Source organism: Thunnus albacares, chromosome 2, assembly GCF_914725855.1.
Source record: "Thunnus albacares chromosome 2, fThuAlb1.1, whole genome shotgun sequence".
Classification (NCBI taxonomy): Eukaryota; Metazoa; Chordata; class Actinopteri; order Scombriformes; family Scombridae; genus Thunnus; species Thunnus albacares.
The window spans coordinates 3,159,619-3,173,757 of record NC_058107.1 but is presented as its reverse complement, the minus strand read 5'-3'; the positions used below and the strand labels follow the sequence as shown (position 1 = coordinate 3,173,757).

At 38.3% G+C, this 14,139-nt stretch overlaps 1 protein-coding gene across 5 annotated transcripts in view; it reads left to right on the top strand.

Annotated features, from left to right (window-relative positions):
• Positions 1-14,139, top strand: part of abca2 (ATP-binding cassette, sub-family A (ABC1), member 2) — a 121,944-nt gene that overhangs the window by 54,199 nt on the left and 53,606 nt on the right. For 2 of the 5 annotated variants that reach the window (XM_044363135.1, XM_044363127.1), the window contains 3 exons: positions 7,078-7,189; positions 10,502-10,659; positions 11,383-11,504. In XM_044363135.1, coding sequence (XP_044219070.1) covers positions 7,078-7,189; positions 10,502-10,659; positions 11,383-11,504 — 392 coding nt within the window. Of the gene's footprint in view, positions 1-5,620; positions 7,190-10,501; positions 10,660-11,382; positions 11,505-14,139 lie in introns of those variants that run through there. The other 3 variants (XM_044363118.1, XM_044363108.1, XM_044363144.1) reach the window with 2 other exon arrangements.

Below are 14,139 nucleotides of genomic sequence, written 5' to 3'. Positions count from 1 at the left end.
TGTGTGTACAGTATGTGTGTGAAAATGAATATGTCTGCCTCCCCCTGTTGAGTGTGCTCCTCTCAGTCCTGATACCTCAGTGACTGGACTCACTCACCTGGACAGAGAGGAGCTCACTTGAACACTGATGTGAATACATACAGTATGGGGAATAATCTAATCTGCTAATCATACTATCACCTTTCTAAACTAATGAGCTGCACAATGAAGCTACAGTAAGAAGTGATGATGTGATTATATGGCTGATCTGAAAATATTTTTATTGGCTGGAAAGTTACTTACTGATGTTTAGGACATGGACACTTTGATTCAAATAAATCATATTTTATAACAGTTATATTGAAATCCATAACTTTGTTACACTACAGCAGTGAGGGGCTGATGATACTGCAAAGTATTGAGAATTGCCTTGCAAAGTCATCATATTGATGAGCACGATCTGATATCTCCGTGTTGGTGTTGTTCCTATGACATCATAATTAATGTTGCTCCAGAGGCCTGTATTACGAAGCAGGATTTGGGGTTAGCGAGGTAACTGCAGGTGTAACTCTGGGTTTTCAGTCCTATGACAGTGGCTCACTTCTTACCAAGGTTCATCACCATGGTAACTTATGCTCCAGAGCAGGTTAACTTCAGAGGATCAGATCACAACCTGTCAACACTCTGACCACTGACCAATCAGATCACTGGAAAAAAAAGAGTGATCATTCCTACAAGATCCAGACATGGACAAAAGTCCTGAGTTACAGTAAAATGACCAGTAAAAAAGAGCAATATATATTTTTATAGGTCAGTAGAAACATATTATTGTTCCAGACTTTCTATTTCCACTCTGGTTTTAAAACAGAGCTTCTAAAAATGGAGAGATCGTGTACAACACTAAAAACATAACGATGATTTTAGCTGTGTTTTAATTGTGCAAAGTTTATTTTATCCCTGGAGTGACAGCTGACAGTGTGGACGATTTTAACCTCTGATTCCATCACTGCAGCTCAGAATAACATGAGACAACTGTGTGATGATAGTTGTCTTTTATTGAAAGAAATAATCAATACTGTTAATTGGCTCCCATGATTATAAATGCAACATTTCAGTCAGATAGACCTCATCAGTCTTTAACTACTTTTCCATTCTTTTCTTCGGTAGCAGAAACAGTCTGACATTACTTTAAGTTTTTTTATGAGACATATTCAGAATGGTCTCTTCATCATCCAACTAAATAGCAAAAAATGCTCACTCTATCCTTAAGTCATATATTAATAATTCCTACATGTATTTTAAGCCATAGCCTACTTTTGATATGTGGAAATTATTGCTAATGTTTCTACATCTTCTTATTCTGTATGATTACGGCTGACTGAGCTAACAAGTAAAAAGCACATTAATGTAACTGCTCTGGAGTCAATTCTTAATGTAAACATGAATATTTTTAATAATGCACCAGGTTAGAGGGTTCCTTCCAGTTTACAACATTTTTTCTCTGAGAATCTCTTTCATATCCAAGCAAAATTGGTATTGTAACTAAAATATCCCTAACCGAATCAATATTATTTCAAATCAAATCAGAAATGGAATCAAAATGGGACATTGGGTTGTGGGTTGAATGAGAGAAAGAAAATAATTGCCGTTAATATAATTAACCATCCATGGATGTGGAATTTGTCTTAAATAAACAATTACCTATGTAGCTAGCAGTATTTGCCGGGGCAATCGTATTAAAGTTGATATTTAAAAAAACGAAATATTGATATCATGTTAATAATACACATTTGATAACATTGTATAAGTAATCCAGCACCTCTTAAAACCCCTTAACGTTCCAACAGCCTGTAAATGCACAACTATGCTATGTACACAACTCCTGTCTTTCAGTGGGTACTCATGCAACACATCTTTGGAAAGCTAAGATTCTTGTGACTTAATTGATGCAATTCATTTCAAGATACAATCACAACAGCAGGTACAACCAACACCTCTGTCAGACCACCAACAAACAAACAATACAAAATTCATGCTACTCACCTATGAAGCCCCATGTTACTCCACTGACTGATACAGCTCCGACAAAAATGGTCTTCTTACATTGACAAAGGTCCAGTTGAGCCAATCCAATAAAATATTTAGTCCAAAACACATTATCACATCAATAAATATCCAAGGATGGCTGTTGCATCATTTTAAATTAGCTGGCAGATGTCCTAATCTTCATAATTTGTGTTAGCATGTAAACATTAGCCACATCTTGGTATCAAAATGGCGGCTGCACTCTGACCTTTTGATTGACACCTCACTTGACCTAATAGGAGCTCCCATGTCCTGTCCACAGCCTACAATAGCCAACGAGAGTCCATGTTGAAAGGAGGTGCCTGCCCCTCTTCTTTCGTGTAAAGACCGAGCCAATAGGAACAGATTCTGCCGATGACTGGTGCTTCAAATAGCCAATGAAATTCCGAAAATGACCATATGCTGCTTTATTGCTTTTTATAAAATCACAACATGGAGTTATGTAAATATGAATAGTTTGCTGTGATCCACTCTTTATATAAACTGCTTTTCTACCATAACACTTGTTTTGGCTCTTTTATATGCACAAAGTTTACACCTACAAACAAGGCCTATTTTAAATTGTGTATTTTTATATGGGAGTTTGATACAAGCATTGTTAACTCAGAGATTGTTCAGTTGGGCTGCGCTGTCAGCACCTTCAGTGGACACGCCCCCAGTCTTTCAGAGCAGAGAATTTTGAAACATAACTTTATATACTTGGAGATTTTTTTAATCATTCATAATTTGGCTAGGTGGTTAATAACACATTTTTCTATGGTGTGACAATAAACACGTTTATTATTGCTTCACATGGACTTTAAACCAGTTTTCAGGGTTTTTTTTACAAACTGTTGTGTGATCAAACTCACAATAGTGGAAGATCACAAAGTTTCCAGTTATACATACTACTATATAGCATGTTGTATGTTTATATCATTAAAACTCAGTGAAGTGTTGAAACAATTCAGTTTATTTGTACTGTATGTGATACTGTCATACAATTTGGATGTTTTTTAATGCAGTGTTCAGAGGACTCACCTCACACTGAAACTTTAACCTACAGTTCCTTTACAAGACAGTTTCAAAATGCCTTAATGTGTTACTGAGTTAATTCAGTGAAAATTCCAAATTACACTAAATTATTTGTGTAACTGCTGCAAATGTACTGCATTAAATTACCACCCATGATTCATAATGTGTTTTAGTCCTTTGCACTGAAAAGAAAACGATAAAAACTATATTTCACTGTGAAAGCCAGTCTTGGAAGGTACAGTTAAGGACTCAGAAAGCAAATGTGAAAGCCCAACAAAACCATCGAGGTGAGCGACACTTCATCCACAGCTGGTGTCTCACAAGCTCTCTACTCTGGTCCTCTGGAAACTAAAAGAAAATGTTTTGTTTTTTAAAGTTTGAAACAGATGTCTTAAATAGTTATGACAAACGTTCATATAATGGCACAGGACCAACTTTAATATGATGGCCCTGGACAAACATGCAAGTTAATCCTGGACAAATACTTCCAGCTACATTGTTTATGTAATCGTTTATTTAAGCCAAATTCCACGTCCATGAGCCAGTTAATTATATTTACGGTAATCATTTTCATTCTCTCATTCAACCCTCAGCCCAGTGTTCCAATTTGATTTAATTTCCGATTTGATTCAATATTGATTCAGTTAGGGATAATTCAGTTACAATACCAATTTTGCTTGGATATGAAAGAGATTCTCAGAGAGCTAATGCTGTAAATTGTACAAGGAACCCTCCAACCTGCTGCATTATTAAAAATATTAATGTTTACATTAAGAATTGAGCCTTCATGGATCCACGGGAAAAGGCATGTATTAAAAGGTCAATCTTGGGATTAAGATGTCCCATCATATCATTAAAGAAAGTATTTTTAATGCCTACCTTCTGTTCCCCACTGCATACAGTATGCATGTGAGGGGGCAAGGAGCAATGCTTTTGTATTTTCTCGTCAGCGTTGCCAGATGGGAAATGTTAAAGTATAGTATTAGAGGATTAAAATGAGCATATTTTGAGGAAATTATCATACATGAGTCATAACCAAGAGAACAAATAGCGTTAATGTGTAATTTCAGAAAACAGTCTACTGCTGCTGCAACACGTGTTGAATTCATGGACATGCCATGAAGTCCCACTTATCAAAGGAGGCATATATTTGGCATATATGTTTAGATGTTTCTCTAGACATCTAGGCTGCTGTCCAATTTGTTGCAAAATTATCATACGATAATTAACATACATCTGGCAACGCTGTTTTTGGTCTTTTTCCCTGAGTTGCAAAGCTATGACATCACAACAACGTGATTGGTCATTTGCAATGATGGTCCTGGAGCAACGTTAATTATGATGTCGTAGGAACAATAGTGCTATTGATGAGTAATTAACCTCATTGCCATCTAGCACAAATGTGCCTCACTGCATTCTGTTTCTCTGCAGTGTCCTGAAATCTGTTGATTCGTACAAGACAAGGTTTAAATATGTTCTGTTCAATCAAACGTGCAGTCCCTATCTGTGTGTCTTGGTGTGTGTTTTTTGTGTATTTTAAGATGAGTCGTAAGCAAAGAAGCAGGTGGACACTTTGCATATTTGACTGAGTCTTTATTGAATTGCTGCTCATTCTATATAATTCTTGTTCCATACAGCGGGTTGTGTGCTTCATCTAACTTAATGATGATTCTGACCTTTAACACTTGACTTGATGGCCTTTCTGCTCAGCTTGTTGGTGAGAGAGGACAGATGTCAATGAACTGAATCTATTGACCTACTTCATGTACTTAATACATTGTGACCAAAGACCAAAGACCAATTGATATTCAATGTCTAGACCCGTTCATTGCTAATAAAAAAGTCTATTTAGGCATAAAGAATTATTTATTGTATATAATTAAAATGATGCAGACTACACACTGTCTATTTTTATGTTCACGTTATTGTTCTCACTCTTTTAACACCTGGGCTCTCTATTGTTAAGTAAATGGTTGTTTGGGCTTTTATTGTGGTAGAAATGTTTAATGTGCTGTGACAAACTGGTTTCTGTATTTTGTAGAACCATCAGTCTGAGGTGTACAACACTTAATTTAACCAGGAAAGACCCTCACTGAAGTTACAGGAAATTACAGGATCATGTACAGCAGCTGGTTGATAACTTCAGGCTAATATTTACTGGGTAGAAGGTGTGTCCAGTAGCTGTTATGTGCTGGACTGGTTTTTGGCCAGCTGTAGTGACTTCCCCAACTTTCTACTGGTATACCAGGTGATGACAAGATTCCAGGAGGTTGCTGTGCTGGACCAAGAAAGAGTCTGGTTTTTCCTCACAGTTAATGGATAGATTGAGAGTGTTATCAGTTGTCTTATTTAACTTTCAGCCAGAAAGTGTATTTTTCAATATTTTTGAACTATTACTTTAAAGGAGCCGTATCATGCTTTTTGTGATTTTGTGTTATTTATATACTGTTCTGATGTCGGATACAGTATCTATGTTAAACATGGTCAAAGTTCCAAAAGTTGAGGTTAGCGTATGTAGAAATGCTCCCTGCAAGTCAAAAGCCAGGGCTTCAACCAGCACATAAACATAAACAGCAGTCTGTTCCGTAGCCTTTGTTGCTAAGGTTGTTAGAAAGGTGTTGTTTACGTTGTCCATTCTCATATTTGGGATTGGATTCTGGCTCAAATGTATACGGATATATTTGAGAAGTTGACATTTCGAGTAAAGAATGAGAAAAAGTAGTGAAATCCTGCTGCTATACCTCCGAAGCAGTGATGCAGCTTTCGGAAGCTGGCCAATCAGAACAGAGAAGGCTCTTAAAGAGACAGGAGCTAAAACGGCCTGTTTCAGACGGAGGCTGAACTGAGGTGCTGCATAAAGGGCCAGGATAAGATAAATGAGTTTTTAACTGTAAATGCAAATGCATCATGTCATGCATCATGCAAATATATCACAGTAGAGCCCCAGATTAAAAATGTAGACCTGGAAATGTACATAATATGTCTCCTTTAATGTTATCAAACCACTACCACAATACCAAACTCATCTCCTTTCTGGAACTAACTTCTCCACGGTGGAGCCAGCAGGAAAATAATATTATAATGTAAACTTGTCAACACATGGCAATATCATTATATGATGACATGACACATTTTTTTTATCACTTTACAATTTAGGCTAGTATTAACATGAACAGTGTGGTAAGAGAATAGCGTCTGAACTCAACATCCTATCAAAGTAAAAGCACAGAGGTATTACCAGCTAAATGTGTTTTATGTATTAAAAGTAAACATACTCGTTTTGCAGAGAATAAGCTCGACTGATATATTAAATATGTTTAATGAAGTAACAATGCGTAAGCAGCGTTTTACTGTTGTAACAGAGTTATAATATGAATCGTGGTTTGGCTGTTTCTACACCTGTTACAGATATAGATGTATTTGTGCTCCAGAAAGGATTTCTAGTTCTTTCTCCTGTTTCTCAATAAGAGATGATATGAGAGAGAGTTAGCTGGAGGACAATAGGAAGTGATTTTGTGGGCGGATATACAGCCTCCACACTCAGCACAGTATCCATGGAAACATTGGGCTTTTAGCAAGTTTCTTTTTTTCCTCGCTGAAAGCTTGTCCAGCTAGCATTTATGGACAGATGAGGAAAAATATCACATTTTTGTGCAACAAAATGATGAAAGGCCTGTGTATTCAGCATTGACATGTGGGAGCATCTCTCACCATTTGCTGCCGTGCTGCCCTTCTGGTGGCTTGTCTGCTATCTTTCTTCCTTTCCAACTCTAACACTAAAATGTCTCCTTTGTCTTTTTCGTCCTCATTGTCCTATTTGGTCCTTTGGTTTTCTTTTAATGACAACACCCTACCTTTTGGTCCTCATCCTCCTCTTTTCCTACATCTTTGTCCTCTGTATTCCCTCTGCCACATCCTCTTCTTTTGGCTGTTATTCCTCCCATCCTTGTCTCTGTGGTTTTGTCTTTTCTCTGTTCGTCCCTCCTACCCCCTTTTCAGCCTTTTACAGCGCAGCCCCCCTCACATCAGCTGGCATCATTCCCATCATGCAGTCGCTGTGCCCCGATGGACAGAGGGATGAATTTGGCTTCCTGCAATACAAGAACTCCACGTGAGTAGAGTTTGTCTGTACTTATGTGAGAATGCTGAGATTGAGAGGGACGTATAAGGCTACACTTCCATAGAAACCCTGGATGTCAGCCAGTCCACCTAACTCCTATCCAGTATTAGATGAGCACACTGGGAATCTTGAGGGAAGCCTCAACATTTCACTGCAATTAATGTAATCTAGTGATAGTTGTCTGTACATCTGTGGCTACATTGCAAACAGGAACTTCTAAAAACTAATTCAGCATACTTTTAATGGAGACAATTTACCAAAACCTGTACAAATATAGGCCTAAAGTTATAGCCCACAGCTAACTCAGTGAATCCATGTCAACGTTATACTTCCTGTTTACATCCCCCAAAGCATTATTGGAACTCAAGATCATATTGAAGTTAGACTAGGAACAAAAAAAATAATAAGAGTCTCAAAATCCATCAATACTTTTTTTTATATTGAAAAGTCACATGTATAGCAGCATGTTGACCTCAGTCATTAAATCTGAACCATTACCTTCCTGTTATTCAATAAACACTGCAAGTTTATCCTTAACAAATGTCATCATACATCATGAATGTCTGCCTATCCTAAAGGAGGAGTCTTGTTTACCTTTAAGGAACACCAGAGGACCTCAGGAACTTTGGTTGGAGTGTATAAAAATACAAACCGGTTTTATTTGGTTTTACAAAATAAGTAATCTAAGAATGTAAAAAGTAAAATACAAAATGTAAGCAAAAAGTTAAAAAGCAAAAAGCTAAAAGACTAAGGAGAGCCTAAAAGAGAAAAAGGAACCTCGAGCCTCTCTTGGCTTTTCATTTTATAACTCTACAACTTCCTCTTATTGTTGTTACCACATATCGTCTATCTCCAAGACATCTATCAGTTACATGCCGATGTTACATGACTTAACACAAAATAGTGACATTTTCTTTATCTGTCACTTACATCAGACTATGTGGAACTTTTGAACTTCTTCTTTTTTACATTTGAGATTAAAATCTGCTAGGTGCAGAAAACCACAGCTTCTCCTTTGCTTCAGATTATCTGATGGTTGTCTAGTTTTTTCATGTTTGTTTTTGTCATTCTTGACAGTTCAGATCTAGTCCAGTACAACTTGAGAGACATTAAACTATGTTTAATTTGTCACCAATTAAAATGAAATAAAATAGTCAGAAGTTGAGTAGAGTTTGTCTTGGCCACATATAGTGGAGCTTTCAACACTGTGATCACATTCACACCTGGAAGCTGCCCGGTACAACCACAATCTGATCTCCCAGCCACTGAGCAGCTCCACTGGGGCAGTTGGGGTTAAGGGCCTTGCTCAAGAGCACCTCAGTGGTGGTAATGAGAGAGGGGCAAGTGCTGCTTCTTCACTTTCCCCATCCAGATTTATCCTGTCAGTCCAGGGGATTGTACCGGCGCCCCTCCAGTCACAAGCTTGCCTCCCTAACCTTTAGGCCTCCACTGCCCTTCATTTAGTTATTTAAATCTCTTTTCATTCAACTTCAAATGTTCTTGTGTGCTTTGTGCACACTGGTGAGATGTTTGAACACATTTCAAGTTTATACTGTGAGGTTATTTGGAGTGGAGCAGTCAATCGGAAACTTTAAACCCTGTTCTTTTTTTGTTTCTTTTTTTGTGAATCGACTGCATTTGTTTCGCTTCCAACCAAAGCAACTCATTAACACACACACACACACAAACAATCACATAAAGCTGCTCTAAGGTGCTGCTCCTCCTGAGCCACAGCGGAACAAGAAATGTTTAAGTTCTGTTGGATAAATAAGTGACTGATATTTTGCATGTAGACTCATTCATGTTTATTTGACTGTAAACACGACCTACTGTATGTGTAGTCAAAGTGATTTCTTCATTTGTAGTTCAGGGAAGGTGTTGATAATAAAAACAGAGACTGTCCACCTGTTTTTATTCTCACTGCCCTCATTTCTCCACTTTTGTTGAAAAGGTGTAAAATCTTAAGTATCTCAAAATATTGCAGAAATAGCGGCAGACAAAAATATCAGATCTGTGTGAAACAACGATGAAACGCTGAAACAAACAGAAATGTCACATTTCCATCACGTTTGCTATATTGTTATTCCTTCCAGGCATGTGTCTGTCTGTGTGTGTGTGTGTCTGTGTGTTTGTGTGTTTGTGTGTTTGTGTGTGTGTGTGTTTATGACTGCTCAAGGACCTCTCGTGGTTGCAGTGATTCACAATCTTCCTCACCGTTTTACGATACGCGTTTCGACATAGCAAGGAATTTCCAGCAATCGGCTATGCTAAAAACAAAGCTTCCCTAGTCTGTTACAGGCCACATTTTGACCTTTATTGTAGCCCAAAAACTGACGTCCATAGAAAAGTTTGGTCCATTCGAAACGGAGCATCTGCAGATTCATTCTATACTCGATATGGCAGGATCCAATAAAGTTAAGCACGGTACAAGATGAATAAATCCCTGTTTTTGTTAGCTTCGCTGCAGTCTTGACTGTACGGGAGCTGGGAGGGACAATTGAGTGAAATTGAACTCTTCTTTGTTTGGGAGGGGAGAGGGAGGTAGGGAGGGGGTCTGTCTTGTGTGATGTGTGACAACAAAATGTTCTAAATAAATAATGTTTCAATTAAGAAGTTTGGACTTATCTTCCCGTTTATTGTTACCAGGATACTCAGTTACACTATTCTATGCATCTTAAAGAAAACTGAGACTATACTCAAAAACACTTTATTATAAACTTTGTATACATCTGTATACGAGTGCACTTTTCTAATTTTCCACTGTTTTAGGTTTGTGCCTTATTAATTACGTCTTGTTGTGCCCCCGTCTGATAATTGTGTATATCTGATCACTCAGCTCCTAATATGCACATAACAGCAGTCGATGGAGCATTAATTCACATTATTCTTCTGCAGATTTCTGGAAATATGATTCAAATTTGCTCTACATTTGGCTGTAAACACATAGAAACACAGGCGCTCCTACATGTAACTCACATAGACACACACACACACACGCACACACACACACACACACACAGCACCACTAATGGTTTGCTATTTAATGGTGCTAATTACCTGATAGACTGAACATCTAAAACACTTTTAACAGAGCAAGAGAAAAAAGAAAGACTGTCATTACCTGTAATTGCACGCAGACGAGCGGTTGATCTGTCTCTGCTTAACCTCATGATATGCCCCCCCCGCCTCCCCCGCCTCCACCATTATCTGCTCCGATTTCTTGATGTCTTTCAAATGACTATCAAAAAAATATTTCCTGTTGTGTGCAGTTCCTGTTTTCATGTCTCTCTCTCTCTCTCTCAGTGTGACCCAGCTGCTGGAGCGGATCAGTGAGGTGGTCGAGCAAAACCGACTCTTCACCTCAGATCGGCCTGGTTTGGGCCAAGAGCTGGAGACCCTGCAGCAGCACCTGGAGAGTCTCAGCAGCACCCCTTTACCACCAGACTACAACAACAGCCAGGGTCTGACACACAGCCTTCTTCAGACAATGTGTTTCTCTGCCAGCTTTTTTTTTCCTGATAATGATTTCGTGGGCTCAAATATTTTAGAAATGCCGACATTACTGGTCTTTCAGTAGTTCTCTGCCCTGAGGTTTATTCACTTATTATTATTCAACCTCAACCAAGAGCTGCAAGTGTCTAAAATCTCCCCACAAATGAGTAAAGTAGTAGTAATCACTACCAGCAGGAATTGTTCTGTATCAACATTTTTGTGAATTGCTCAAAACATGAAGTAACATTTTCTCGTTATGCTGAGAGAGGAATTATGTTTCCTACAATCTGTATTTGTTGTTGCAGTTCAGTCATACACAAATGTTATTTCTAGGAGGCAGGGTTGCTTCATGATATCTGTTTTGGCAGAAATCAGTGGGATAAAAAATATCTGTCTATGGATCAAATAAGATGATGCTGAATCTTCTTTATATGAGAGATTGTAACTTCATGCCATCAAAGACTCCATGTAAACTAAATCTTAGAGCTGCTTCTTCTGCTCGGCACTTCTCACAAAATGTTGCACTCCTCAAGGTCAGTTGTTGTGTTTGTATATCAGAAGATGTTTTTATAGAGACCGAGCACCATCAGCTGATCGAAACGCTTATTTCAGTGAATAAAACGTGTGTCCACACGGACAGAAAGCTGAATTTTAAAGCATTGTGTGTGTGTGTGTTTGTGTTTTGTATGCAGGCTTCACACTGGCCAGCGTGTTAAAGAACCAGTCGGTTTTCCAGCAGTTCCTGGTGAAGAACATTTCTCTGTCCAACTCCACAGCCAGCCTGCTGCTCAACACTCCAGTCAGCCTCAGAGAGGTGACGTGCTGATTCACTCCACTGTTTGTTCTCTTCACATGTATTCACTCTAGCTCAGCTCAGACCAACAGGCAGTTGTTGCATCATATTCAGACTTATTTGTTTTGCATATTCACAGACTTTGCCATAAACTCATTTGCACAGTCACAAAGTCCTGTAGCAGCGAATACTGTACTTACATAATGTTAACAGCCACCGTCTTGTCAAAGGAGAAGCGCATACACACACACACACACACACACACACACACACACACACACACACACACACACACACACACACACACACACACACACACACAAACGAATGAATTTGAACTGTCTTTATGATATTTTTATGCCCACAGCTGATTCTTGAAAATGCTGTGATGGATTGTTTTCACCTCACATGTTAATAAGACACATAGATGGGTTTATGTGGTTACGGACATTCAATTTTGAGACAAGACAAAAAGTGAGATCTGCATATATAAATTTCTTCACTTCCTGTTGTCTGTCTGCCGTTCTGCCCTTCTGTCACGCTTCACTCTGTCATTTGGCAAACTGCACTGATTGGTTAGTTTGAGTCAACTAAGTTACGAGGCAGCGGTCAAACTTTAAAACATTTTCAGGGGGTCTGAAGGGGTTGACAGGCAGCTGAGCTGCAGCTATGCTAATTGAAATCATCAGCATTGTAAATGACTACATGGGAAACATGCACCAACACAGAACTCTGCAGCCATGATTGTAATTACAGTTGGTCTAGTGAAGCCCTCACAGTTTCACATCAGTAATTACAGGCTTGTGTCTGATAGTGACTCCTGCATACATCCGTCCCAGGAAGAGACAAACGGCTACATCCTCTACAAACTCGACAGTGATATAAACAGGAAATGAAAATTCTAATCACACTACAAATATTTGTCAGCAGGAGGCTGTTCACACGCTGGAAATGTTCTACACAGCTCTCTCTCAGCGCTGAATGACGAGTGTTCAGCTCACACTGTAGCTGTAATAACTCAGTAACAATGAGATCCCTGCAAACTGAGAGATGAAAGGAATATTCATGGGTCTCCAGCTGGAGGATGTTGAGATAAATTGTAAAATAACACAATCAATGGATTGATTAACATTGGATCAATCAATACACTTTCTCTTCCCCTCATTCTTACAATGGAAGTTAACGAGGAAATTAGACAAATATGTGCTTTTAAGAAGTCAGTGAAGTCTAAATAAGTGTTCTTACATAATCAATTTTCATTTCCACTCCACTGTGAATGTTTTAGAGTCGATTTTGAACCAAATAATTGTTAATCCAAATTGTCAAGATATTTATTCACTGTGAGAAAGTTTAGCAGCGTCTACTTCTTCCTACTGCTGTGCAACAGCCTGAAGGTGCAGTCAGACAAGAACCGACCCTGTTGACAGGTGAACATGACAATACTGCAAAAACGAAAAAGGCAACAAGCTTTAATACATGTTTGAGTTAGGAGATTTAACTGAACTTCATATGTTTAGGTGTTGAGTTTATCCAGCTTAGAAGTTTTAATTCTATTAACTTATTCCAAGTTAGACTAACATATTTACTTTACGTCATCATGTTTGTTATTTTACTGTAAGTTAAATAAACTCATATCTGTGTGCAGTAACTACGGTGACCAGACATCCCGGTTTGTTCGAGATTGTCCAAGCTGGGTGTCCCGAGTCCTGACAAATATCTGTAAAACACTAAAATGTTCCGGTTTTCAACATTCACTACCAAACTATCCCAGTTTTCCCCGCAATTAAAATAATAATTATAATATTATACTTGTTTTCAGTGCATACATAGACATTTATCATATTCTGTCCCACTCATCATTACCTAACCCAATATAAAAACAGATACAGTGCACCACGTGTCAATCAATCAGTGTGTCGTTGTCAAGGCTGTTGCTAGCCTATGACAGAGCCTGTCTGCTAACGGTTAGCTATAGCTCCAGCAGTCTTACTCCTTCCTCCGTAAAGTACCTGGCAAGGAAAACGCTGTGTTCTGCACACACTGCAAGAGTACATTTTCAGTCGCACACGGTGGAAATGTGGATATAAAAGATCATATTAAGACAGCTAAACATAAATGGTGGTTTCAATGAGAGCTGAGAGCTCCAGAAAAGTAACTAAGAAGAAAGAGCATAAAGTACCCGGCAATCTTCTTAAAGGTAACTTTCTTTAAAGGCTCTGTCTCTGTTTTTGTTATTAACGAGGTGCAATTTTGCATTTTTGACATTTTAGTCTTTGTAAACTCGCAACCAGCTCGTGGTGTAGTGTTGTGAAATGAGTTAGTAATCTTTATGTTATAGCCTTTAAAGTTATTTATAGGCATGCAACCCTTTCTCCTCATTTCTATGCTACTAAATGTTATTCATTGATGTACTGCACCACAGGCGTAGGGAGGAATCTCTAGGCCTCTAAATAAATAATAACTCTAAATAAATCTGCTTACATAATCATATCTTTCATTTCCACTGCACCGTGAATTGAGTTGATTTTGAACGAAAGGCCCCAAATAATTGTTAATCCAAATAGTTAGGACATGTTCATTCCAACTGAAATCACATTTAATCACAGCTTTTTGCAGTTAAAAATATTGTTAACATGTTTTTAAAGAATATATATAC